General features: G+C 42.5%; 1 protein-coding gene across 6 annotated transcripts in view; it reads right to left on the bottom strand.

The window, feature by feature from the left end:
- Positions 1-854: 854 nt before the first annotated feature.
- Positions 855-26,555, bottom strand: part of LPP (LIM domain containing preferred translocation partner in lipoma) — a 344,425-nt gene continuing 318,724 nt past the window's right edge. For all 6 annotated transcript variants that reach the window (XM_065639708.1, XM_065639703.1, XM_065639706.1 and 3 more), the window contains 3 exons: positions 20,623-20,801; positions 17,413-17,533; positions 855-15,620 (listed from right to left, as the gene is read on the bottom strand). In XM_065639708.1, coding sequence (XP_065495780.1) covers positions 15,492-15,620; positions 17,413-17,533; positions 20,623-20,801 — 429 coding nt within the window. In that variant the 3' untranslated portion in view covers positions 855-15,491. The remainder of the gene's footprint in view (positions 15,621-17,412; positions 17,534-20,622; positions 20,802-26,555) is intronic.

Genomic DNA, 26,555 nt, shown 5'->3' on the forward strand with positions numbered 1-26,555 from the left:
TAGAAAAACAGAGGCTATAAGCAGGGTGCAGATATTTAGCAGGTAAGAAACGGTCATTGGAAAAGCTTACCGGGATACACTGGATTTCCCATCACTGGAAGCATTTCGGTCAGGGAAAGCGTTCGGTGGGGGTTTGGTGCTGTGCCAGGTTCTCTGACTGGAGAGGTGAAGGTCAGGCTGTGTGGTGATCAGTGGAATTTTTGAAGCAGATTGGAGCAATCCCGATTATTTACTGCACCAGGAACAATCCCGATTATTTACTGCAATGACAGCCTAGAAACACCTTCCTAGAAGAGACAAGGCTTTGCAAACCACACTTGTTTCTGCTCTCCCCATAACAGTTTGAATAGTGTTCCTCCACTCAGCTGCAAAGGATGACTCTGCTGTCACCCCATCATAACTCAAATTTGAGAATCCTTGTGGGAAACCTCTGCATACAACACACTTCTGCAGGTTACCTCATGGTTTAGAAATGGAGTGCTCTCTACTGCAAAGGCACGCATTTTTTAAGAATGGCACAAAATTCATCAAGAGATGGCCAGCACAAGCAGGGAGTAGCCTCTCCTGTGACATTTCTAGCATCCTTGCATCACCCAACACTGAAAGAGGCTCTTGAATTAAGTATGTTGAGGAGCCACACAGTGGAATTTTGAACCCAAAAGAGAGAGAAAAAGATGGAAGATATGAAGCGTAATTGCAGGTGGAGGTTGGGAGAAAACAAATACCATTCAACTTGAAAAAATAATTTCACACGCTAGCAAACAAAAATGAAATTTATAAGGAGTTTATTGGATTGGTAAAATGTAATAAAAAAGCATTTGTGATACTTCTTCTGCAAAGAAAAAAGGCATCTGGCGATTTTGCATATTTATTTTCCCTTACAAAACATTAGAAAAGCATAACTGATAAAAAGGATAAAAACTGAAAGAGCAGAGCGAAGAGGAAAATACATCTCAATATAATTGGATAATGCACAATAAAAATACAGAAAACACATGCTTAAAACAGCTTTCATTTTCTTACTGTAAAAAGTCATTTTATGTGTTGAATAAAAATATATGCCGGTTGCTCTGAAAATTGCAGTTTAGAAGAGGTAACTAGCTGAGAACAAAATATATATATCTATATATATTTATAAATATAGAAAATGTGTATATGCTGCATCCGTCCTCAGAACAAACTGGAATAAATGGTTTTCAATTCATGCACACAAGTTACCAGAGAAAAAACTTCATATACTACCTAGTGGATCAACCCTGCAAGGTGCTGATTGCATTTCCTGAGCGCTCTCAAAGCCTGTGGAAGTAGTCAGTGAAAGAGACAAGTGGCTTGATGTGTTCAGTGAGAAGGGAGGCTACTCAGCAGCTCACAGGAGATGCACTCAGCAACTTGCAGGATTTGGGGAAAACTCCAATTGGCAGCAGGATCAGGCCCCTCACAGACTTGGGTTAGTGCTTGTGCTCAGCAAGGGGTAAAGCTCTGGTACCCCCAAGCTCTGACAGACAGGAGACCAGTCCTAAAAGCTCAAGTAATGTTACTTCATTAGGATCTGAGGGCATGGAGCGTGCAGCAGAAGGCATCCCTCACACAGCGAATGCCTCCTTATGCCCCTTTCTTGCCTAGATACCTAGGCTAGTGATTCACATTTAAAAGGAAGATGCTTCTCATACCACTGAGAGCCTCTGCCCGCTGGCACACGACAAGAAGTGCGGTCGGTCATGCTCCCCTCCCAACTGCAACCAGGACAACACTGCAAAACCTACTTTTGTCTCAAGGGCTAAACCGACAGCTACTGTAAGGCTGAAACACCACCTCAAACCTGGCCTAGTCATCCACTACAAATTACTGCACATCTAATAAACATCATCACTGGTGAACCCTTGAGCAGACAGGTCTACAGTCGGCAGGGATAGGCCAAAGCATAGCAGCTACATAGGACAAATACATTCCTGGGGGCAACTCCCTGCTTGCAGTTTGGAAGAGCTAAGTCAATCTTCCAGTCCTCGGGGGGGGTCACCATGGGCCATTTAGCCAAGAGGTTCAGAGCCCCTCGTATCAGCCCACAGGTAAAGCCAGCGTGAGAGATTAGGCTCTGAAACACAACGAACCTCTGCTGTTTGTTTTGAACAAGCAAGTGCTGTTACCAAAACTGCAGAACTCAGTACTCCTGGTCTCTCACTTGACTAACTGGAGGGAAGGCACTGGAGGCTGCCCTCCAGTCTCTGACTGTCCAGAACGCAGGCTGTAGCGTGGGAAATTATAGGACCTTTAAGGAAGTTGAAGTCTCACCAAGGCACATCTTATCTAGCAAGATCATGAGGAAGTCCAAGCATAACTTTGCTCTGCCCATACATCTACCAATACTCGGCCCTCACTCTCCAGAGGGACAGGAGGGGAGGTCACGGTGGTGCAATACTGAGCATCAAAACATCAAACCTTTCCCTTTGCTGCATTTCTAATAAACCTTGCATTTCCTCTCTGACCACAGAAGAGAGAAGTTTACTAAAACATGACTTTGAAGATTGAAAGTGAAAGCACATCAGCCTTTTTAACACAGGAACACCAATCAAATGCCAAGCCTTTGGTTCACCTTCAAATGTTCATTTTATATATAAAGTTAGAAGAGAATTATAGAGAGGTTATAAGAAACAATAACAAGTGAATAAAATCTCCAGATATGAATGACTTCGGAGTTCTGACTGAGGAGATACACCCAAGTACCTCTACTGAACAGTTGCCTAACAGACTATGAGGTGTGTTAAGAAAGACGACAAGCAGAGCTGATGGGATAAAGCCATCGCTTTACTTGTCCCAGTGGAAAACAGATGCTCGAAATTAACCAGTTGCCTCTGTTCTGTGGCATTCTCATAGTTCCCATCTCAGCTCAGCACTAGGGCTATTTCTCTGCTGCCCATAAAGGGGCACCACAGGTCTCCGAAAAGGCACATAGTGAAGAAAAGTGGAATACACGCTTTGTAAGGGCAGCTCAGTTAATAGCCTGCTCTTCACCTTGCTGCTTGTTCTGCTTAGATGCTTGTCAGCTACTCAGGCATTAGGCACTTTAGAAATACCACTTTTTAGGTAGATAAAGCAAAGAACAAGACCAGGCTCAGGGGATGAGGCAGAAAACGTCAATTTGCCAAACCAAAATGGCTTTCCAGCCCACACAGAGCTGTCAGTAACGCACTGGTAGATGTAAAAAAGTGCCTCAGTTCTGTATTTTCAATGGGTACTATCTCAACATAGTTGAAACGCAAACCACAACCTCTGGCTGTGCATTTCAGTGCAAACTGTTCTTATCTCATTCAGCCCTGAATGAAACCTTAGCACAAAGGCAGCCTAATTGGAACAGGATCTTCCCGCCCTCCCTGCAAATTCTAATCATTGCACACAATCCCATAGCTAATGGTGGAGAGAAAACATCTGTTTCTGGCAAAATACTCACACCAGGAAGGCAGGATCAAGCCTCAGGCTGGACACAGACTCACCAGAGGGAGCAGCTCTGACTATGGTGAGGATGAGGAGGACAATAGAAGCAACAAGAAACTACACGGAATGGCCATCTCCCTTTCATTTTGTAATCTGAGCACTTTCCCAAATGAAGGCATTCCTCCCACTTGAGTTCATATTTGGAAAGCCTCCCCATATGGAAACTGGAAAATATTCTGATAGCATTTTCTGGTCCTAAACTCAAGGTGAGCTTTTTTTCCTAGACAGAGCTCCTAGCTTTGTTTTAATTTGGTGCCCAAATCAAAATGGACCAGAGCAAGACTAGAACATAACTAGCAACGAGTAAAAATAATGACACCATGAAAAAGCGCATGGTTCTGACTATTGGAAATGCTGAAGAAGCAAAACTGCTATGGAACAAATTAGCATGAGATGTAGAAACTCAGCCATTAAAAAAAAAAAAAAATCAGTGCAATTATGCCCTTTAGTTTTTGCCATGTTCATTATTTTCACCTCTCTCTTCTCACAGATGAAATGAGGCTGGCCAGTTCTTTTTCCTATACAAGTCAGCTTTGCTCTCCAGGTTGTTGCGCTGCTGGTACAGACCTGCAGAGACAGGACTTCCCGCACTTCAGGGAAATGCTGAAGTGGGGCTATTTTTTAAACATCAAACTATTCCTGTTCACTGTACACTCTGCTTCCAAAAATAAAACAAGCATCAGAGCCTTTAAACAAGCGGATGGACCCTTTAAAGTCTCATAACAATGTTTTAAACCTAGGATGGGAAGGATGGGAACAGGAATACGTTTTCCTACTTATGGGAAATAATGAAGAAATCAATGTTTCTGGATATGAAATGCTGGGTAACAGCAAATCAGAGGTCTGTTGCTGAGCCCGTTCTGCCAGGTGGCCCCTGTGAGAAAAAGACAGCGAGAAAGGGTTTTTTTGCACTGATGAACTTAAAATGAAAGGAGGGACTATACATGGGAAGGAATAAGGTAGACAGGTACATGGCATGGAAATGACTCGCCTGGAGCAACCACACAAGTAGGCAGAAAAATAGTAAATATAGCCCTGTCTCCCTATTCCCTTAACCCTGGTCCCAAACCTAGTTTGGGAATGAATTGGGGGAAGGGGAGGAGGGAGCAGCAATTTGAACATGGCAGATGCTCCAGATTAAACCACATCTTCCCAAAGAGGAACCGAGGGTGGGGGCAGGGGAGATGGCTATTATTAATGTCCTTCCGTATATAGCAAAGCAGACATCCTGCATAATGGCAACACAATACATCAATAATAGCCCAAGAATAGCTTCCTACCGTTTTTTTTTTTTCCCCCTGACAGTTAGAAACATAAAGAGAAAAATCAAGCTGCTGAGATAAATAGCTGAGTCTCCACCCCCACCTCAAATTGCCTTGGCATATTTTAAGAGATAAATGGTTCTATGAGAAATTTAAATAGCTTTCTCTTTTCTTTTTTGGCAGCTGCAGGAACTGGGTCAGGTGTAGAAATTATTAATTTCGAAGCCTGAAAAACCGATGTTTGAAAGTGAGGTTTTTTTTCCTTTAAAGCATCAACTTTCTTAGAAGTAGAGTTCGAAAAAATTTAAAAATAATGAGTGGGTTTTTTTTTTAAACATAAGTCAGACTGAAAATAATTAAGCAACAGTGCAAGCTGCAGAAAAGGGACAATTTGATAACAATTTAATGGACATTAAAAGTATCTGTAGCAGACTGCTAGTATCTTTTTGCATACAGGATAGTATTCGCACAATGGCTTTTATTCCTCTTGATCATACACAGCACTGGGAGTAAGCCCTGAAGACTAGGGGGCACCACTCTGTAGTTTTAGCCTAACTTTAAGTGCACGTTTCAAAAGAGACAAGAGATTCCTGCCAGAGTGACCAGCACCAAACACTTTCACAAGGAGCCCGTTTACTCATCGCTGGGTCTCAGGACTGACACCCAGTGAGCTGATGGGCTTGAGGCTGCGCTCGCTGGTGCTCAGAGCTGGTGGACCTGGTATTGAACCACGTGTAAATCACCGCCTCCCTCCTTCCACTCAAGTTACTCTTGGTTTACACACTGGGATTTCTAGCCCAGCTTCTCTGCATGATGCCAAAAGCCACGTCTCTCCTCATGCTGCATGTGGAAGGATCTCTTTGCAACCATAAACCCTTGAATCTTACAGAAAAGAAACATCAAATTCTGTAGAAACTGCTCTGAGCAAAGAAATGCTGATATATATTAACTCCCTGACTGGATACTACACTAGTTAAGACCTGTAAAAGGTTCAAATTTCCAGTTCTACAGAGCCTCCAAGATCTTGAAAGATAACCAGTTGGCATACAGCCCGTTCCCTTCGCTGCACGGCCAGTAAAATCTCCCCTTCCCCGTGCTCTGTTCTGTGTCCCAAGTCAGGCAGATACCTGAGGAGGATGCCCTCACTTGTGCTCACTGCATCTCCACAGGGCTCATGGCTTGTGCTCTACTTCCCTCAGTGACCAATCAAAAATTTAAAAGGTGACAAAGACACAGATGTAAATAGAACTGCGGTGCCTAGAAAGTCAGAGCACAGATAGGATCAGAAGGCAGACTGTAATTACAGGCCCTGCTACTTATTACATAGGCCAGTTGTGCTACATGAGCCTTTGGTGGAAACTTCCTGTGTAATTAATAAAGCAGAAACAGAATACTTTTGCAATCACTTCTCTAGCTTTCACCGTGGGGGTCCAATCCTGCCATCCTGGATTAGCTCTAATCATAGTCAAACTTTCTTTGCATAAACTGAAGGCATCTGTTCTGTAAGACTAAAAGAAAAAAAAACAACAACAACAACAAAAAAAACCCTCATTGCAAACCTATACCATGCAATCAAGAAGGAAAGGAAACTGATCCTGAAAACCCCCACCCAAATCATAATCTGATAATGTTTTCAAGGCATCTGGCAAAAAGGAATGCTGTGAAATATTTAAAATCCTACTTCTGTTTGGAATACATGAGAGGGGAAAGGTGAATTTGAAACGGCTACACTATTTGTAAGCCAAAACTTGAAAGCACCACCTTTTGCATAGGAGCACGAGATGCCCTTGGCCTAAGCCAGAGTGGTCCCGAGAACAAGTACCAGGCACTGATTCAACAGGGACTCGACATGACAAAGTCAAGCCTGTGTGTGAGCAGGACCAAAGCAGCTGTCCTGCACACCATGGTATGTACCGTGGGACATGAAGGGTACAGCAAACGAGAGAGTTAATACTACAGTAAAATAGCTGTGTGCTTGCAGCCCATAACTGATCATCCTCGTCTAAAGCTTCAATCAGATTTTCAACAGGCTGGGAAACAGGGCATCCCCAAGGGAGGATTTCTCCTAAAAGCACTTCTCTTAATGCTGTGGCTCTTACCAAAGAGGGACATCCAAGGCAGGCAAAACTGCCCTGTGAGATCTGAGAGGCACCGAATGGCACTTTGCTTTGCTCCTGCACGCAGGGTCTTGCTCTCTCCATCCTCAAATCCCACCCAGGATGGAGCACCTTTCCACAAAGATCTCAGCCAGGCCTGACCACTGGGCTAATCCCAACCTGCATCACAAAAAGCAGGTGCAGAAAGAGGCTGAACATGCTCAGCTGTCATAAGGAAGGGGGCAACTAAGCAGACACTCAAGAATTATGATGCTCAGCTGCACCTTTGTCTTGGTCACATCCACCTGCCTGCTGTCCAGTTCCAACAGAAACCATAAAAGGCTTCAGGACAAGCACTGGGCATACAAAATGGGATCAAAATAGTGCTGATACACTGAAACAAAAGACATTTTGGAACAAAACTGGCACAGCCACAATCCCCACAATGCTTGCATAAGATAGAAAGGATCCCTAGAATTTATTTATCAAAGGCCATTTTATGCAGATTTTTCCTTCTGAATATTTAAAACATGGTGAATATTAAACTTCAGAGATTCTTAATACGTTCCAAAGTCCCACGGACCTTTGAAATGCTAGCTCATCAATATGCAACATCTAATCTTGTCAAAAAAAAAAAAAAGAGAAGAGGGGAAATAGAAAAGCTATTCATCCTCTGCACATAGAGGTTACAGCAAGAATCCCAAGGAAAAAAAAAAAAAAAAGGAAAAACCAAAAATAAAAACCAAAAACCAGACAAAACCCAAAAACTTCCGCATCTTATGCAATAGGTTAAATTTACTCTGGTTGGGAAAGTTTCACTTTCTGCAAGAGGGAAAGCGCCTGTACGTGCATTGCTGCTGGAAGCTTCTTCTGAAGTGTGAGGCTGAAACTGTGTAGCTGGATTACAGTAAGTAGTTTATTAAAAAAACCCAAAAAACAACAAGGCTTGTGGCTTTGCATCCTGTTCCAGCCCAATGCAGTCTCAGGATCCCCCCTCCAAAGGCCAGCAGACAGTGCGCCACCTAAAAATCCATTCTGGTCCAAAATGCTGTGGTTGAAATGGCTTTGCTTGTTTATAAAGTTTAGTGTTTCGTATCGCTTGCATCTGACCTTCAGCAGAAAGAAAAGCTCAGTTAAATTGTGCAAATATGTACCAAATGGGAGCAAGGGAAGGCAGCCAAAAATGCTGCATGAGCTTTTGCAGGGCTGCAGCCTTTTAGGAGCACCAGTGAGATGAACTGGATGAGAGGCCAAATTGATTTAGGCTCCAGGCAGGAGCTTAAAACACCATGACATCCAAATTAACAAAGAAAATGTTCTGTTACTGCAACCCCAAATTTCCTGCACATGAAAACACTGTTTTCTTTCATCTTTAGGAGATGCTCATTCTGTAATCCAACATCTAAAAACGAAAAAACAAACAGGAGTCAGCTGACAAAGGATTCTTGCTGGTGAATGGAAGTAGGTCACTCTGAGTATTCTGCCTTTACAGACTGGCTTAATATTAGTGTTGCACACAAAATGGTAACAAAACTGCACTGGAGACAGGGAACGGCTCTAATTTTGTCTTTTCTATGAAAATTAGCATTAACATTCTGTATTAATGTGCAATGCCTCCCCAGTACCCAATATCTGGTTAATTAAAAAAAAAAAAATACAAGGCAAACCACACACTAAATTATCAACGAAAACCCCTTACTGGTCAGCCTGCATTTAAAGACATCCGAGTATGAGTAATTGGGCAGAGAGGAATTTTCCTGAAGGACATAAAAGAAAATGAAAGCTCCACATACAAGATGAAATAAAATCTTCTGTCTCTCACGAATGCAAATTCTGGCTGCCCTTTTACACAAACATATTAAAGAAATAAAACTGGAGGGAAAAAAAAAAAAAGGAGGAAAACCTAATAAATTCCGTCTTGGAGAAAAAAAAAACTATTTAAAAACAAACAAACTACCCTTCAAACAAATTTCTTCATGACAAATCCCTGCAATCATGTGGTTCTAAATTACATGGTTAAATATGACTGAAAAAGTAAGGCACAATTTCATAATCATTTTAAAAGCAATAATTATAATCATTTTCTTTGATATCCATGTGGCAGTCCACTGATACTATGGATGCACAAAACTACTTGATTAAAGATCTGGAAAAGTTTTTCCAGCTACTAGCTAAGACTCACAATACCTCGGTGAAGTGAGTAACATACCATCTTCACTGCGAAGATGAGCGCATGTCGAGCAAACAGAAAAAGCAAGTAAAAGCTGCTTGTGGACAAAGGGAGGCAGAGGTAAAAAAAATGTAGAGACACCTCAAGTGTCACGTTCCCAGCGAGGGACTCTAACCCCTGAAATGTAAAGGTAATCCACCACCTGAGGCTTCTGTTTCCTTCCTCATTTTCTAAAAGATCTAGGTATGACGAGAAATTGGGACCAACCTCAAACTTGAAAAAGAAAAAAAGGTTTGAACTGAGTGCTCTTGATGTCAACCCCACTGCTTCCACATATAATGTGTAGCCAAAGAGACTGGGAGCACAAAACCAGGGGTAAAGCCCAGTGGGGTTCAAGTAGCAACGCTCAGTGTTGCAGCCTGTGCTTCTGTTTAGTTGTAGCCCCACAACCACCTTACGTGTGTGTGAGTGCAAATAACAGTCTGCACGTGTGATCTGAAAAAACTTCAGTTTAAACAACAGAGCATTTCCAGGCTGAAACGAGAGCTGCTCCCCAATGTCCACCAGGAAACCTACCGAGGTTATGTTGTTGGTTTTTTTTTTTTTTCCTTAGAATTTTTTAAGGTGTTGAGTGAATATTACAATCTCATGAGTTTAAAGTCTACTCTCTCTCATGCTCCAAATGCCAGTCAGGCAACTGACTGTTGCAAATTCAAACTTGAAATGCTGAGAAAGCCAGGTAGTGTTTCTAGAAATGTTTAAGGAGAAACGCCATTCCCAAACCCAGAAGGGTATGAGAAGATCAAGTTCAATCAGGATCTCTTGATCTTCAAGGCAGTTGCCGTAATGTGCTTTTATTCTTCAGTAATTTTGGGGAGTGGGGGGGCAAAAAAACCAAAACCCAAAGAAGAAAATTGCAATTGCCACAGAAATAGGCTCTGGCACTCTCCATGGCCAACCACTCTGTGGCTTTAAGATGGGAAAGAAAAATGAACCCAACAGAAGTAACTGTTATTTTAAGAAAAGTCACATTATTTGGACTGCTTTAACAAAGGAAACAGTGACTTCAAAGTTAGTAAAATTAGTTACAAGTAGGAAAAAAATAATCTTGTGAAAAGTTTCAAAGCTTTTTTTATTTCACCGGGTCCAATGTTGAACCATTTTTCAAGAACATGTGCTTGCTTTTAAATAGAATTTTTATCCAAAGAAGTTTTCAAAATAGCCACAAAAACTTAATTTACCAGTAGAAAAGACTCAAGGACTACAAAAACCTGAGAAAGGCGGCATAGGTTTTTGAGAAATGAAACTATATGTTAACAATTCCAAAATTTATTTAGATAAAAATTCAATATGGTTTTAATTATAATAGCGAGAATAAAAACTGCTGTGGATAACATAGCAAAAATAGAGAATTTCTCATTTTAAAAAAGATGGCCTGACATCACAGAATTTAGTATAAAAATTGTGACCAGCTCTACTGGAAATAGTGTTCTTACAGCTCTTAGTTTGTAGTTTACTAACCTTTAGATAGTATTAAGTAACTCCTGCTAACCTTTGGCAACAAACCCTCAATTACCATTACTAGTGTTTTCTCATGGGAATTTCACCAGGCTGAGATTCTTCAGCACATCTCTCTCCGATAGCCCTGACTTACAGTGTCAGAGTCTACGTGAGGCATTGTCAGCCCAACTTGGTGAATAAACAGCAAATCAACACAATGAACTAACTGCAGGAACCAGGTATCAATGGGAAACAGTGACAAAGAGTTTCTGAGCCCTTCAGGTGAAGCACCAGCTGTCTAACATTTCTCCCTAATGTGGAAGGAGGGCAAAGACACAGGATTTCCCTTCAAGGACCTTGTCTTGGGTCCTGTTACCCTTCATCTGCTGGGCTTTCTCAAAATCTAAAGGAACCAGCATTTATCAAACCTAAGCTAGGCTTGGCTGACCACAGCCAGGCAGCAGATGTAACGGGTCCAAAGAGATTTCAGTATGACTTGTTGCATATTCTCAACAGCCACCATTTCTCTAAAAGACAGTTTTTTCCTCATTCTTCTCAGGCACATTTTTGCTAATAGGCAGAAAGTCAACTTAAGGGCCATGTCTCATTAAAGTCTTGCTCCTGCTGTCAGGATGAATGCTATTATGTAGAGTTCACTATGATAAACACTTTGGTACTCCCACACTTCTATGATTAAGTCATTACTCAAGTGTTTTGCAGCTGTGATAAAAATCTAAGAATCAAAATACTGAAAAAACAATACCAAAATTAAAGGTGCATTATCTGATAGGCTAAGGCAATGGTGTTGCTTTCTGTTTTTGAAAGCAGTGTTCAGGCAATGATTAAAATAAGTGACAATAAAACCACCACATTCACAAAATACTAGCATTAGCCTTGGGGATATGCTTCAGGACTGGGCTGTAACCAAGGCAACCCCATCTTCTGGAGAAAGTTTGAGTAGACAGTTTTAAAGCCATGGTTCAAAGATACAGTAAGTCTGGCTGTAGGGCTACTTGTGACATACAGAAAGTGCCATAGCCACCCAATACCGACCACTGATCTTGTAATAAGTCATCTTCTGGTTGCCCAAATACTATGCTGGATCAGCCACTGGGTGCCCTCCTACAGTTGACATTAAGGTGACACAGGAGCCATTTCATATCTTCTGGGTAATTTGACAGAAATTTGGCTGTGTCCGCATCCTACCCAGATCAAATCTGTATGACAGGATGATGCAGAATCAGTCTAGTACTAATGACTGTAGACTCATGGCTTACGTCAGACCATGCAATGGCTTTAAGCCTGTGCTTAAGCAAGCCCCATGGGCTTAGATATTTTGCTAAATTAGAACCTGATCCTGGACCCACCTGGGCCCCACCTGGCCACACAAATCATAGGATCAGGCCCTACTTGCCAACAAATACTAGACAATGCCAAAACAGCATAAGCAAAGACTGCAGACTTGAACAGAAATGTCTGTGTGATCTTCCAACTCTTTCTGAAAGGAAGTGTGGACATTACCACAGCCACAGATAGTGTGAATTTTTATCATGGCTAAGAAGTGCACCTTAAGAAAAGCAACGTCTCTTTGGCAAAAAGGACTCCTCCTTTGGAACAGACAAAACAGGATATATTATAAATATATGATAAATATTGTGATGAAGCAATATCCCAGTGGTTCTTAATTGCAGTGTAATTGAGATAAGTCCACGAGCATTTCCTAATTAAACCCTGAAGCATCAGAGAGGAGATTTCCATATGCATGCAGGTGGTGAGAGCCTCTGTGATGCATATACATTTATGCAATATCTTCTGAATATAGTTATAACCATTTTAGAAGCCAAAATCACAAGCATTACAGAAAACAGAGAGTTTTAGATGTTCACTCCTTTTGACAGGCAGATGGCTCTGGTGTTTCAGGGCTGAAAACAAATGTTTGATAGTACCTGTGCCCAGATGTGTCAGGTCTAGAAATTAGCCACAGTACCTCAAATATCAACACTGCTCATTCTTTCCCAAACATCTTCCACCCATGGAGTATTTAATGCTTGAAAAGTTTGGCTCTCACCTCCCTGCACGCCAGCCCAACTCACCACAGCACCCTAATAACACAGAGGATTCAGATCTAGATCTCCTGGCTGGCCCTCGGCTTTGAAATGGGCTGGAGTCCCAAGCCTACATACCAGCAAACTTTTCTGGAAAGAGAAGACAGAACTCAAAAAAATCAGTAGTTTGGGCCAATCTGTGATTAGTTTAATTCCCATAACGTCCCTGGGAAATTGGAAAGAAGCCCTCTTGTGCAGAGAGCAGAAGACAAGAAGCCATATGACTTGCTCTTAGACCAGGCTATGGCAGGGCTATAAAAACCCCAAAGGCTCTGGACTTCAGTCCTCCTTAGTCTAGGCCATATTCTGCAGGAAGGCACAATAGCTCGTTTCCATCAGTTACCGCAGTCATGGGGTCGCATCAGCCACTTGATTTAACACTAACAAGAGTAAGGAAGGTCAGAGCTATGTTTGCTGCCTGATTAATGGCTTATTCTGCACCTGAGTGCATCGAGTCCTCCTCTGTGCTTGCAGAGATGTAAAATCCTCCACAGGGATACAGTGGTGTTCAGCAATCCCAGCTCTGACCTCCCACATTTTTGTAGGGTTAGTTCAATAGTTGCAAGGTTTTTTGACCGGTGGTGGTGCAGACCACATGTAAAGAAGCGAGCTCAGAAGTATCTTACGTGCCACAGTCCAGGGAGCAGGAGCCCAGATGGAACCTGGCAGGAGTCACGGTGCAAAAAAAATCTGTTTATGTCTGAGGCAGTAAAAGTCTTGAAGGCCAGGGCAGAAATCTAGTATAAAAAGGCAAACTGCTTTAGCACAGCCACGACGGTGGAGAACGATTTCTTTTGCTTAATGATGCCACCCTTCTACAAAGAAGGATTCATTTTGAGCTGTGAATTTTGGGAATCTTCCCTGACACCGGTAGAGTTTGCCAACATATAAACCATGTAAGAAACAGAGGTTTCAGACTGGTATTTCTGTATTTGAATTTACTGTGTACAGCTAAAGCTATTAAATTTCACAGTGCTCTTCCATAAAGGTTAGTGCTAAACTGAAAGGAAATGCACCGTTTGCAGGAGCTGCAGTGAGTATCTCAATCTTCCATCTTTGTTTCCTATCGGTCTAGCTCATCTAACTTTTCTTTTCTTTTTAGCATTAGTGGATATAATTATATCAGGCTTCTGTTATAGTGAATAAAGATGAAAGCACCACATTCTTATTGCTTTTCAGTGGGTGCATGAAAAAAATTCTTATCACTTACTCTTGAAAAGTGCTAGTTTGTCACTTATATGGTCAATCAGCCTGCAACTGTTTCAGTTCTGCTGCTTAATTTCTTAAGTGCAAAGAAAGGTATTTTCTTTGATTACATCTGCAAATAAGATATTAATGTCAATTCAGTGATACGAAAATTACTCCCTCACTATGTAATTTGCACCTTAGTTATTATGGGTTTCATGAACAAGAATATTATAGCTGCTCAGAATGCTGTGAATTTCTAATTTTTTTTTTTTACTTTTTTTTTTTTTTAATTAACCAAACTCAAAACCCCCACCAATATGAGGAAAAAAAAAAAGCTGGACACAGATAATCATTTACCTTGGCATATGTATTAATTCTGGACAGAAGATGAAAACACTGCTGCTGGCCCAGCACTCTTCTGCAATGACATTTCACCAAAGAGAAGTTGTAAGTGGCTGGGATGAAAATGAAATAGGAAAAAAAATGCTTACTTTTTGGAATGGCATAGAGAAGGCTTTAATGTTTTCTTTAGTTTAAGATAAAAACTGAACAACAGCATGTTTTAGGAGGATTCTTTTTGCTGCTGTTGAAATAAGAGCCTTAATTTTTTTAATGAGAACTCCAGGTCATTGCTTAAATGTCTACCCAGAAAGCAACACTGCCAGTGGTCCCACTAGATCGGGTATGAGAGAGTGGCATAAGATTTTTCTGAGCATCGCTTTGCACAGCAGTTCTATGCAGTAGTTTTGTTTTTTTTTTTTTAAACCACTGGGATTTTAAAAATGTGTTTCCAGCCTCGCATCCTTAAAAGACCTTCTCAACAGACACGATTGGCTTATACCTCTGGTAAATCAAAAGCACATTGTGTGTGTATGTGTAGTGTGTGTGTGTAGTGTGTGCAAGCTCACATCTTTCTGTGATTGCTCATACATTGTGAACTGGAAGCATCACTACTGAATAAATTTATGCAATAGCAAAATATAGTTTCACAAGAAAAAGAAAAAAACCCTATTGAACTGGAAGGGAATGGAGACAAGTAAGGGCTTAAGAAAAAAGGTACAGATAACAAATCTGTGTCCTAAGGATACAAGGTCACACCTACACTCTTAGGTGCAGTATGGTTGAAGTTGCATTGTTTGTTTAGTGGTGAGAGGAGCACTGGGTCTGCTCTCAACACCTTTGAGGGCAGTGGAGCTATTTCTGCTGGTGATACAGATCCTATTAAAGTCAAAGGGAAGCTCCCCCATGGCTCCAACGAGAGCTGGCCAGGTTATCAAAATAACTTGGGAGAAAGAACCAGCTCAGGTATCTTTCACCTTCTACCTTCATGAACTTCTTAAGAAACAGGAATCAAACACAAAAATATAGTTAAGGACCATATTCAGACCTCCTTCTACAGGCAGGTAACTTAGATGCTGTGACCACTTCTCTCCATGAGCTGCAGAGACAGCAGGTGGTCCGACCTGCTGCCCTCCTGAAAAGTCACATCTAAATCAGGTGCCTGTCATGGGCAGTCTGAACATGGCCTCTCAAACTACCCTCTTGTTCCAAGACCTTCCAGTTCTACTTTTTTTTTTTTTTTTTTAAAGAACAGAGATTCAGACCCTAGGCTGGAAAGAAATCATGCAAAGCTTGTGCAATATCCCCCAACGGGCATCCTGGGGAGGGTCACAGTTGATACTCAGAGATCAGTGCTGGCCTTGGCAGTCAGAGCCTGGATCCGAGCAGAGTTGCAGGTCTTGCAAAGGATGTGCCCGTCCAGAGGGTAACAGCCCTGATTGTCCCCTTCAGACAGGAGGCCACCACAGTCCTGGGAAATAAGCAAACAGAAAGAGCAAAGTAAATAAGAAGGAAGAACAAGATCAGCTGAAGAATCTATTAGTCTCTCTCTCACCCTCCAACTTATAACAGCATTCTGCATGAGTCAGCATAAAGCACGAAGCTGAGGTACGTGATGTCTTTCATGATTAAGCCATTTCCTGATAAGAGACAATGCTGCAGAAAAGATGGGTTCCCAAGCTCTCTGCTGAATTTAATCCAATTGAAAATAAAGAGATTATTCCCTTCACATTTCTGAGGAAGGAAAGGTCTTTAGCACTGGAGAAAACATCAAACTTAAGCACATATTTATTAATGAAAAAAAAGGATGAAAAAGAAGCATCACCGAGAAGGAAGTTTGGTACCAATATCTGACCACAGGCTTTTCCTTTGGAAAAGTTAATGCCACAAAGCTATAGCATCCATTCCAGAGGTGACAGCTAAGCAAACTCCCTGCCTGTCTCCAGAATTGTCACCTGTGTTTGTATTGCAATTGGCACAAAATGATTGTGGCTGAAAGGACGATTTCACCGAGACAGGCACCTGGAAGCTCCACTAAATGGCCCAAATCCTGCTCCAGAGATCCCAGCTCTAAGTGTGTAAGACTAAGTGTAGCAGCTAGGAAAGCTGGGAATTATCCCTCACCGTGTGAGCAGGCAATCACACAGCCAAAGACTGCGGATGGAGCTGTGGTGAGGGCATTACAGCTTGCTTAGAGGCCATGCCTCTTCTTCATAAATATGTGTTTGTAAATACTCCTGGCATGCAAGTGGTAGAAAAAGGAACATCATTGTCGTTCTTTTTGAGATAGCTGAGGCACATGGAGATCAAGGCCGCGTCAGCGTCTGCATCCTGTGCTCTCCATTATATCTACTTCTGACATTCACGTGTGTGAAGCCGAGGTATCTCAGCAGCCAACATGCGGATATGCTGCATGACAAATTAGGATCTACAAAATTTCTTGTAGGAATGCCCCAGAGTCTTTAAAAAACTGGGCCTAAGTAATGGGCTGACATGCACTCTGGAAGCAAAAGTCAGATTGAGAAGTGAACCAGATGGCTCGAGTCTCAGTCTAGACCCCTTTAAGCCTTAGTCTATCCTTCTTTCCAGTTAAATTTATTAAAACCTGCAACTATGATAAGAAATACATTTGGTCTCATTTTCTTACCCTGCCATCTGGCTGATTATTACCCAACAAGTAACACTTGCAATGAAGAATTCTTGAAAGTTTCCTAACACAGCTGTTCCCACATGTTAATTGCTTTAAGGTGATTTTTCTCCTCTGTCTTCAGATTCTTACCATCAAAATTATATGAAGTGTATAACGAAACTGAACAGGAAAGTAGCACAAAAAGCATTGCACAAAACAAGAATGATCATGTTTACGTGTCCATTAAAATTCTTCAACCCAGAGCCATATGTTGAGTTTCCTGTACAATCTTGCTCAAATTCTAACTTGCATTAGCTTTCATTTTAAGAACATAAACATGAAAAACATTTGTGTCCAAACTATAATTTATGATGTTCTCAAATGTTAAGCCCTAATTACCTGAGTCACATTCTCTTGCTCTCCTAATGAACCTGTTATAAACAAGGGACCTGATTTTCTTCTCATTTGCACTGATACAAATGAGGAAAAATTCCTTGCGTGCTGAAGTCAAAGAAATAATTTGATTGTAGAGCCAGGGTTACAATAGGGTATGTCTGTCGTGTGTATAACTTGAGGTGGTGGTTAAATGAAGTCAACCTTTGCTTTCTGTCCTTCACGTGATTAGAGTACGAACCTCACACCGGTAGCACTGGACATGGAAGTCACGATCCAAGGCGACAATGCGTACAGTCTCCTCTTGTCCTGGGGCCGGCATGATGGGCTCCTTACACACTGAACATCTCGGTGCAAATTTCCTGAAGAAAGAAGAGGTGGTCCCAGTCATCCTCAAACTCAGGGTGAAAGTTCTTGTTAACTGAACCAGCAAGCCAGAAACGTGTGTATTTGTACAAAGTATGTACACATATGTCACGGTTTGCAGCTTTGCACAGCTGCCTCCTTGGAAAGAAGACAGGAAGGAGCACTTTAGTCTTACAACACAATTTCAGGCTTGCAGGATATTAAAGAGCATTTTGCAGACTATTAAGTGAGGACTTCAAGAATATCTGACAGACAGCAAAGCATATTTTGCCTGCCCTAATTAACAACTAAAGTGCCTGTTGAATGACCCATGATTGTGACACCCATGCACTTGTGCAACCGTAAGGCTCAATCCCCAGCCTAACTCTAAGAGAAGTCCATGCAAATCCTAAAGTTAGAAAGATGACCAGAATCTGCTTCAAGACCATCTCTTGGAAAAAATACCAAAATATTAAAATTTAGAGACTGGAACAAATAGGTAAAAAGTCTTAATAGAGATGGTAAAAAGATTTGCTTTACGCTAGACTAATTTGTTGAAGTTTATCCCATCCACTTTAAATCTTTCTCACTTATGCACACCTGAGCACACTCCTGGCTGTGTTTACTCTCAAACAAGAAGCATTAGGGCAATTCTGACTTGCTGCATTTTGTAGCTAAAGCCAACTCCCAGTTATTCATTAGTGGCTTAAAAGCAAATAGGTCTGGGTGCAGTGACAAGTGCAACGCTCTCTTTTCCACAGTGAGCCCAAGACAGAGTTGTACAGTGAAAAATCACTCACTGTGTGAACAGACTGGCCTGGTCATCTCAGGGATCAAGAAGAGCACAGACTTTTCTTTTTCCCCATATATTGCCCACTGTATGCCCTTCTGGCTAATTCACATGTGTTCTGTATTAGCTCTGGTTTTGCTCCCCCCTGTTGCCCATGAGAAATGGTGATCTCTGCTCCCAGACAGGTAGAGATGCTTGAGAACATTTAACCTCTGGTGAATTATTTGCTGTTTTGGTTCAAAACCTATGGATACTAATTCACTGGTTACAAATTCTACTCACAAAAAAAAAAAAAAACCCACCTTGCACCTACAAAATCTACAGTCATGTAATGAGAGCCAGGGTCACAGGCTATGGAGCAACAGAGGACAACGCTTATGGCAAACATTAGAACACGAGGTGATCAAAGACCCTTCTCTTCTGAAATGCCTAGGAAAGATTGACTCTGTCACCCAGCCTGTCACATGAACCACCTCAGAATCAACTAGCGTGGAGGGGAAAAAAAAAAAAAAATCTATCTGTACTAGGAATAAAGAAAAATATTAATTTCACTGGCAGCAGATGAAAGATGTCTCTGTAACTGCGATCTAAGGAAAAAATGAATTAAACAGTGGCTATAGTGAGCACTCTGAAAAATAACTTAAATGGATCATGATACGACTGGAGCTGTAATCGCAGTTAATTATATGCTGCTTCACGCAGGCGCTTCCTTGTGCCATTTAGTTCAAATGTGGTGCTTAAAAATAATTCAACATTTCTCTGTCCAGGCCACAGTGGGTAACTCATTATGAGCCAAATATTAACTCCCAGGACCCAAAGATGACTCCTGCAGATTTCAGGGGATGTGGATGTGCTACTGCAGGGCCCAAGCTCAGGGAGTAGCTACACGACAGTGTGAGCATCAGGTACAGTTTTGTTATCAAGGGGATGTAAAAGATGTGGAATGCTCGATGTCCAGACTAGAAGGACATGTCATCCCTGATCAATTAAAACCGGGCTGGCTGAAGTGCTGCTAAATGTGTGGTTGGCCAAAGACATTCTGAGTGTCATATTAGGTCTTGTACTATTCCCGTCATCTTCCCCTCAGTCTTTCACTGAATGATTCTGTGTCCTTTCCTTGCATTGACAGCCTCCCACTTCTCACTCTCAGCACCCTGAGGTCCACATCCAGTCACTGCCAAAAGACTTCAACAGGGGACATCAGCTCTTGCTCCCAACCTTCCTCCTGAAGGCTTGTAAGCCCTTGGTCTGCAGGGTTTGGGGAAGAAGCAATCTACAAATACTAAGTGGATGTGAAGGAAACCCTTCGGGAGCCTGAGTGGTGCATAAGCCTTCTGTTGGGCCAGTGCTCAGGACCAAATTTTGTCTTACACATAACTGCTGGCACAGAAAAGCAAGGCAACACAGCAGCTGCCAATTGAGCCAGCCTACCTGAGCTACAGGGAACATCCTCATGTTGAATTTTAACATGCTAGTTGATCATGGCTGCTTCCCTTTCTGTCAAGCCAACCTGCTTCTTTGAGCTTTCAGGCCCACACACTGATGTCACGAGGCTCTAATTAAGTCTACCCCCTTAGAAATTAAGAGATAAATGGTTGAGATGTAAACTCACATTTGTCAGTATTGATTTCCTCTTTTAATTGAGGGGTGTAATGTGTCTATCTTTTCTATACAGGGGAAACATTTGTGCTCTGATTATATCTACCTGTCTTCCCTAGATCAGTTGTGATGATGGGGGTGGTAGAGTGGCAGTGACAGAAACTACTTACAACTATACCTTTCAACTTGCTTTAAATAGCGGTTTCACTATAAATTATTACCAGGGCTGTATTTTTAGCAGCTTTAAAAAAAGCTAATTAGGAGCTAGAAAAAAAGAGGAGCTGTGTGCATCCTGTGGCCACCTAGATCCCTCTAGCTGGTCAGCAAATACCTGCAGAGTTCAATAGTACAGGATCTCTCTTAATTGCTCGGCGGAAAAGGGGCTAAATGTTGATGTGGAACTGCAGGTACAGGCAGTAAGGAGAAATGTGCATGTGCTGAATGCATGGGAATGTGGGGGGGTGCAGAGCATTTTAAAATGGAGGAACAGAGGTTATCCATAAGTTCAGCTCTAAGCAAAACCAAGATTAAATAGCACTGGCCTCTAACCAATTTATCTTGTGTGCCTGCTTGAAGCAAAGCTCTGCCTACTATTTAAGAGCCCTGGGAGGAAGTGGCTGAGGGTTCAGATCTTTCTGTATACTCAGAAAAAAAAGAAAGGAGGATTTCTAGGGACAAAAGAGAAAGCAAAGCCACTGAGAGCAGCTTGAGCCATACTTATGGAAATCCTCGATGCAGTGGATGTTCCCGCCAGCATCCACAGTGAAGGGGATCCCATCCAGGCTGCGATGGCACATCACGCAGGTGAAGCAGTGGGGATGGTAGGCCTTCCCGGTGGCTCGGAGGATCCTTTCCATGATGGGCTTTGCACAGACGCTGCATTGCTCCAGCGTGTTCTGCAAATAAAACACACAAAACAGATGTGAGAGCCATCTCAGCAGGACATTTACAAAAGTCAGCTGGGTTGGAAGCTGCTGCTGCTGCTACTTAGAAGCTTTGAATACTTTCTTTTCATTCCTTCTAGATAAGCACAATACGGTCAACAAAGAGAATGATAATGGTACAGGGCCTGGGTCAAGTCTTTAGTATAGTGTGAGAACACAAACCAGAGGCTTCCCTCTGCAGCTCTGATAAATGATCAGAGATGGCCCATCAGGTGGGTGTATCTGAGACACTGCAGCTTCTGTAGCCAAGAGCACGTGAAGGAATTACGCAGCCTGCACTCCTGGGTTTTTACCTCTGGACTGCCCAGTCTGAATGACCTTTTGCAGCTGAGTTGATTAGAGACAACCTCCACAATGTTCAGTGCAAAGCTGAAGCTCAGACTCCTGGGGCTACACAGAGACCCCCTAACTGCTCTGCCAGTACTGCTCCCATAAAGGATCTTTATCTGCCTTGTAAGAAAATCTTGATCTTCCTCTCCCACCAGAGCGACTACTGTTGAGTCTGCAGAGAGAACAAAGCAGTGTCTGCAATGAAAGCATCACAAGGGCAGGAGCTCAGGATGACTTAAACTGTTCATTTGTCTCTGGCCCACGGTGTTTGAGATAATGACTGTGAAATGCCAGCTCTCAGGCCATGATCCTTGTCACACGTGTCTTACATACCAGCCTGCTCCCAAAGTGCTGGAGCCAAAAAAAACCCCCACCTTTCAAATGGGGTCCATTGAATAATTCATCTCATTTCAGCCCTCAGTAACCCTTGCAGTTACTTACTGAAACACCAAGATAATTTCACTTCAGATGGCTGTCTGTGAGACACAACAGCTGTGCAACTTACCCTTTCTAACCAAGCCCCTTAAAGACACATGTCATGAATGGAGGGTGCAACCCACATATGCAAACAATAAATCTGTGGCAATGATTTGGGTCATTTCACTGGACTTTAGGAAAGCAAACTTCACCTACTACTCCTGCTTGATGCATCTTGAGTTATCAAATAATGTTATCAACCAGTGTTTGAATCTTGGATGAAGTAGAAAGTCTATGATTATAATAATGATTAGGATTAAGACAGACAGAAACAATGAGGCGAGGGAAGGAAAGGGGGAAAAAAAAAAAAGTCTAATGGGCCAGAAATATAAAAACTTGCTGGAAGGCAGATCATGTTGACAAACACAGGAAGGCTAAAGTTCTTCTGCTTCCTCATGCAACAAAATTCCCATGGAAAGTAGTGCTTTGACTGACCACATTGTTATTGCTTCTTTGAGCCAATATTCTCAGGGCAAGATCCAGCCCTTACATGTGCAGCCAAACTGTATTGTCAGGAGATGAATCACCCAGGAGCTCAGAGAGGTTATTTCTACACTCACATATTTGCTATTGGACGTTATCTCTGGGCTGTAAATCACTGGTAAGATACAAACATAGAATTACACAGGTTCATATCAGACGATCAAAAGGATCGGTTTTGAAAAGGTTGATATGAAAAGTTCTGAATTTCAAGCCGTATGAGAACTGCCTCACACATTTGTGAAGAGAGCACAGCCAGACTAGCGTTGGTTTCAGACTGGATTTTGCTTTATGCCTTGTAATAATGGGCAGGAAAGAATTATTGCTGGCCTTTCTGTCTGGTTGCTGTCACTATCATCATCATTATAACAGTAGCCGGTATGCCAGAAAAAACAAGGCCAGTAATATTCTCCTTGGAGAAATAACCTGGCAAATTTACCATTTTGCTTTGCATAAGCAGATCACATCATCTCAGTCTGCATCCATGCTGTTCTCTATATCGCCAAGGAAGGAATGCAGCGTACCTGCAGGTACCGATGGAAAATTGCGCCACTCGTAAGGCATTTGCTATGACACCTTCTGAGTATGCGCAGGTATGGAGTATTTGCCTCACCAAGTCACTGCTTGCTTCATTTCCAACAGTTGCCAACAACACAAGCCAAAGCATGAAAACAGGGCAAGCAAAACACAGCAATTCCTTAGGATTTGCTTCCAGCCTCCAGGGATTTCTGACTTAGAGACTTTCTGAAGCAGAGCTTGACTTCTCCATACTTACCCTCAAGTGGATGTTTCTGCCATGAAACTTCCTGATCACTTTTTAAACTCTGACAAACACTGAGCACCCACAACATGGCTGGGAGTTTCACGGCTTACCTATGTGTTGAGGGCTGATGTCCTAAGCAGTTCCCATGATCTGCTACCACAACAACCCTGAGCACAGCCCACCAGGTACTGCAAACAGAGCAGAAACCTGCAGCTGCAATCCACCCTGCAAAGGGATTTAACACCAAACAGCATGGCCTGGAAACGCTCTCGCTACACATCTGATACAGCTCCTACACACGTGTTTCAGACACACAGAGTTCAAGACCGCGAGGGTTCTTTACAGTCATCTTGTCTGACATCTCATGTTAATGCTGATTTTGGTGGGAGTTTTGCAGTGACCAGGACAGCAGGTAATCACACTTCTGGATTATGCCTTCAGAAAACACATCTTCTGCTCCCAAATCTCAGCTCAGTCACACTGTTTGACATTCTCGCAGCTAAGTAAGACAAGCGTTTTAAATTAACCAACTCGTGATGAAACCTTCTATACAACCTGAAAATCAGACCTGAGAAATTTATTCTTTTCATCCTTCCAAGTCTGTACCAGTGAGGAAAAACAAAGTCATTAATTTCAGACTCCAGCTCACTCCCTGTCTGGGAGTATATTTGCTTAAGCCTCTCTCCTTACTAGAACTCTGGCTTAGACCCTTCTCTTCAAGGTGTTACCAGAAGATGCCAAAGGGAAAGCTTCCTTGATTCACACCCATTTGACATCAGGTTGCTGTAAGGCAGGATTTGGCCTGTGGAGCTAACAGGGTTTTCTTTGATTCTCTAATCAGGTTATCCCACATGCCTAAATGCTGCTCCAGCAGCTAACAACCTGCACAAAGGTATTTCTGCACATTATGGGAATAGCATCCCCACAAGATTATAAGTTTGCCTTCTTGTTTTTGTTCTCTTTCACAGTTTAGCTAACTCTCCTAGCACCTCCTGAGGATTTCAGACCTTCAGAACAGCAACCAAGAAAAAACAAACAAAAAAACCCCCAAACAGCCCCATTTTTTTTTTTCTTTTCTCCCAAGCTGCTGTTGCCAGCCCTCTCTGTAATCAAGAGGTAGAGCTGAGTGCATCTGATGAGCTACACAGAGCATCAAAGCATGGCACAGAGGAAAAAGATGAGAACGAGCTAGGAAACAGAGGTAGAGGCTGTGGTCAAATTCACATCGTAAGAAAACAGACCACAAATCCAGCATGGGCTGAAGGGAAAGTTTAGCATCCTTTCCCCATATTTTTGGCTAAGATACAGAGAGTGCCCTTCTTTTTATAGAGAAACTTGTTTCTCCAAATCCAACTGATTTTTTGGGTTTGAAAAGGATGTGGAAGGAACTATCCATTTCTAAATGGAAGGCTGGCCCAATGTTGAAGTCTGAGACTGGGTCCATATCCACAACAAAGAAAAAGAATCTCACCTGGGGAGAGCAAAGCACCCTAATACACCAGTAAGAAAAATAACCCCAAAGACACACTAAACCACAAGCAAATAACTGAAATGACCAGGACATCAAGCATCAGCTTGCAAGCAAAAACTAGGAGTCTTAAACACGTACAGTACAATCAGCAGCAAAATGGAAACGAGGTGCTTGGGAACAAGTATCTGACAGCAAGCGGTGGGGGGAGTTGTTTGAGGGCCTCCCTGTAGCAATACTTGTCCCTTCAGAAACCACAGAAAGCCAAAGGGATTTGCTCTGTAGATATTTGGTTTAAACATGGGACACAAAGTGAAAATCCAAACTGCCGGGAAAGACTTCTGGGGTGCAAGAGCCATTGAAGGCTGGTGGTGGGATGTTTGAATCCCCTCCTGAAAACTTCACGTCCCAGATGGAAAGCTGGCAAACGGCTTCAGGGAGCAGAGCTGCAGCGACAGCCTGTGGGCTGCAGCTCCTCTTGCTTCCTTAATGCTGTACATTATAGCCTCTCGTAACCAAATTCTGGGTGACTGCAGTAACTCACAATATAGTGCAGCACAAGGACCCTCCCACAATGACCTTGCAGTGAATGCAGAAGAAAAACCACACAGAGATTAGTCATTGCTTCTTCTGTATTGGCAATTTATCCAGAGCTCTAATCAACACAAATAATCTCTCCTGCACTCTGAACAGCAGATTGAGGAGAGCTCACACCTGGGGACATGAACATGGTACAGCTTATTTTGCTGGGAGAGGGAAGGAAAGTTGTTGGAATAAATTACATTGGCAACTCATGCACAGGGACGTGAACTCACTTTCTGTGAGCGCTGCAGAAGAAACATTTTTTGGAGTGATTGTGCAGAAGTAGCTGCAGGAATCAAAAGGGACTTGTTGTGCTGAAAAACAGGCACACGGTCAACTACTGTAGTTGAACTGTAACTTAGTAAAGTGCGGTAAGTGAATTGCTTCAAATCTCGTGATTCCATCCTTCATTTTCTCAGACTGCAAGAAGAGCAGAGCAGGAGACATTCTCCCCATTGTGGGATAATTTCTGAGGCTTGAAAATGTTTCCATACTTAAGTGAAGACAGAACACTTTAATCTCAAGAAGTCTGGTGAATTTACAAACCTCAAATTAGATCAGGTCAATTGAAACACTGCACTTCAAATAATTTCAAATGGTTTCATGTAGGTCTTGGGTCTGCAAATATATAGTTGGATTATAAATTAAATATAAAGCAGACATTGGTGGAGGGGTTAAGTATCAAGATGTAATTTCAACACTTTCAAAACCTTTTTTTGGCATTATTTCTAGAAAAGGAAAAATCCAAGACCCGATTTTCTCCCTCCACCCCAAATCCCCAGCTGCTGTCTCCACAGATGGGTAAATATTGGCAAACACGACATTTAATTCACTAATGGCCAGGATGAAATTTCTTCCTCTGTATTTGAGGAGGGAATTAGGGTATGTGTGAGTTAATTTTTCCTCACTTGGCTTGACCAGCTGGACACATTATTAGCAGTGGGGGGCACTCTCCTTCCCCTCCTGCTGCTCTCAGAGGGGCAGGTCCAGCAAGGGAGAGCCCTGCGGAGGCACCTCAGCTGATTCTCTGGTGTCCCAGCCACGTTGCCACAGCTGCCCTGGTGTGTTGGGGCAAGAGACGTGACCCGACAGCCCAAACTACCCTGGTAAAACCCCTTAAATTCAGACATCCGAAGCAGTGAGCTCTTTATCCGGTATAGCCCGTTTTGCTGGGAGAAGGGAAGAAAGCTACTGGGATAAATTACATTGGCAACTCTGCGGCATTACCAGTATGATGTGGGTTTGAGCTGGGCATATAGCTACCAGCTGCACTGGGTAGACTCAGGCCCTGGAGGTTGCTGTATTCAGTGGCTTTCAAATAGTTCTTCCATTTGGCTCAGTTTTTAGTGGCTTTCCCAGCACAGTAGCAATACCATGGCTGGCATGCTTCCCCTCTGCTGGAATTTGCTTTTCTTGTCAGGAAAACTGAATTCGGCTTTGTGTTTTTGGACTTGGAGCAGCTGGAGGTGAATCTGGCAGAAAGTCCTCTCAGCATACAGGGTGAAGGAGTCCCTTCCCCTTGCCCTGTAGCTATTAGAGAACGACTGGATATATTATATGGCTTACATTAGTAGCAAAGATGACAGTGACATGCAATTGAGTCCAC

The sequence above is a fragment of the Caloenas nicobarica genome, chromosome 8 (genome assembly GCF_036013445.1).
Source record: "Caloenas nicobarica isolate bCalNic1 chromosome 8, bCalNic1.hap1, whole genome shotgun sequence".
Lineage (NCBI taxonomy): Eukaryota > Metazoa > Chordata > Aves > Columbiformes > Columbidae > Caloenas > Caloenas nicobarica.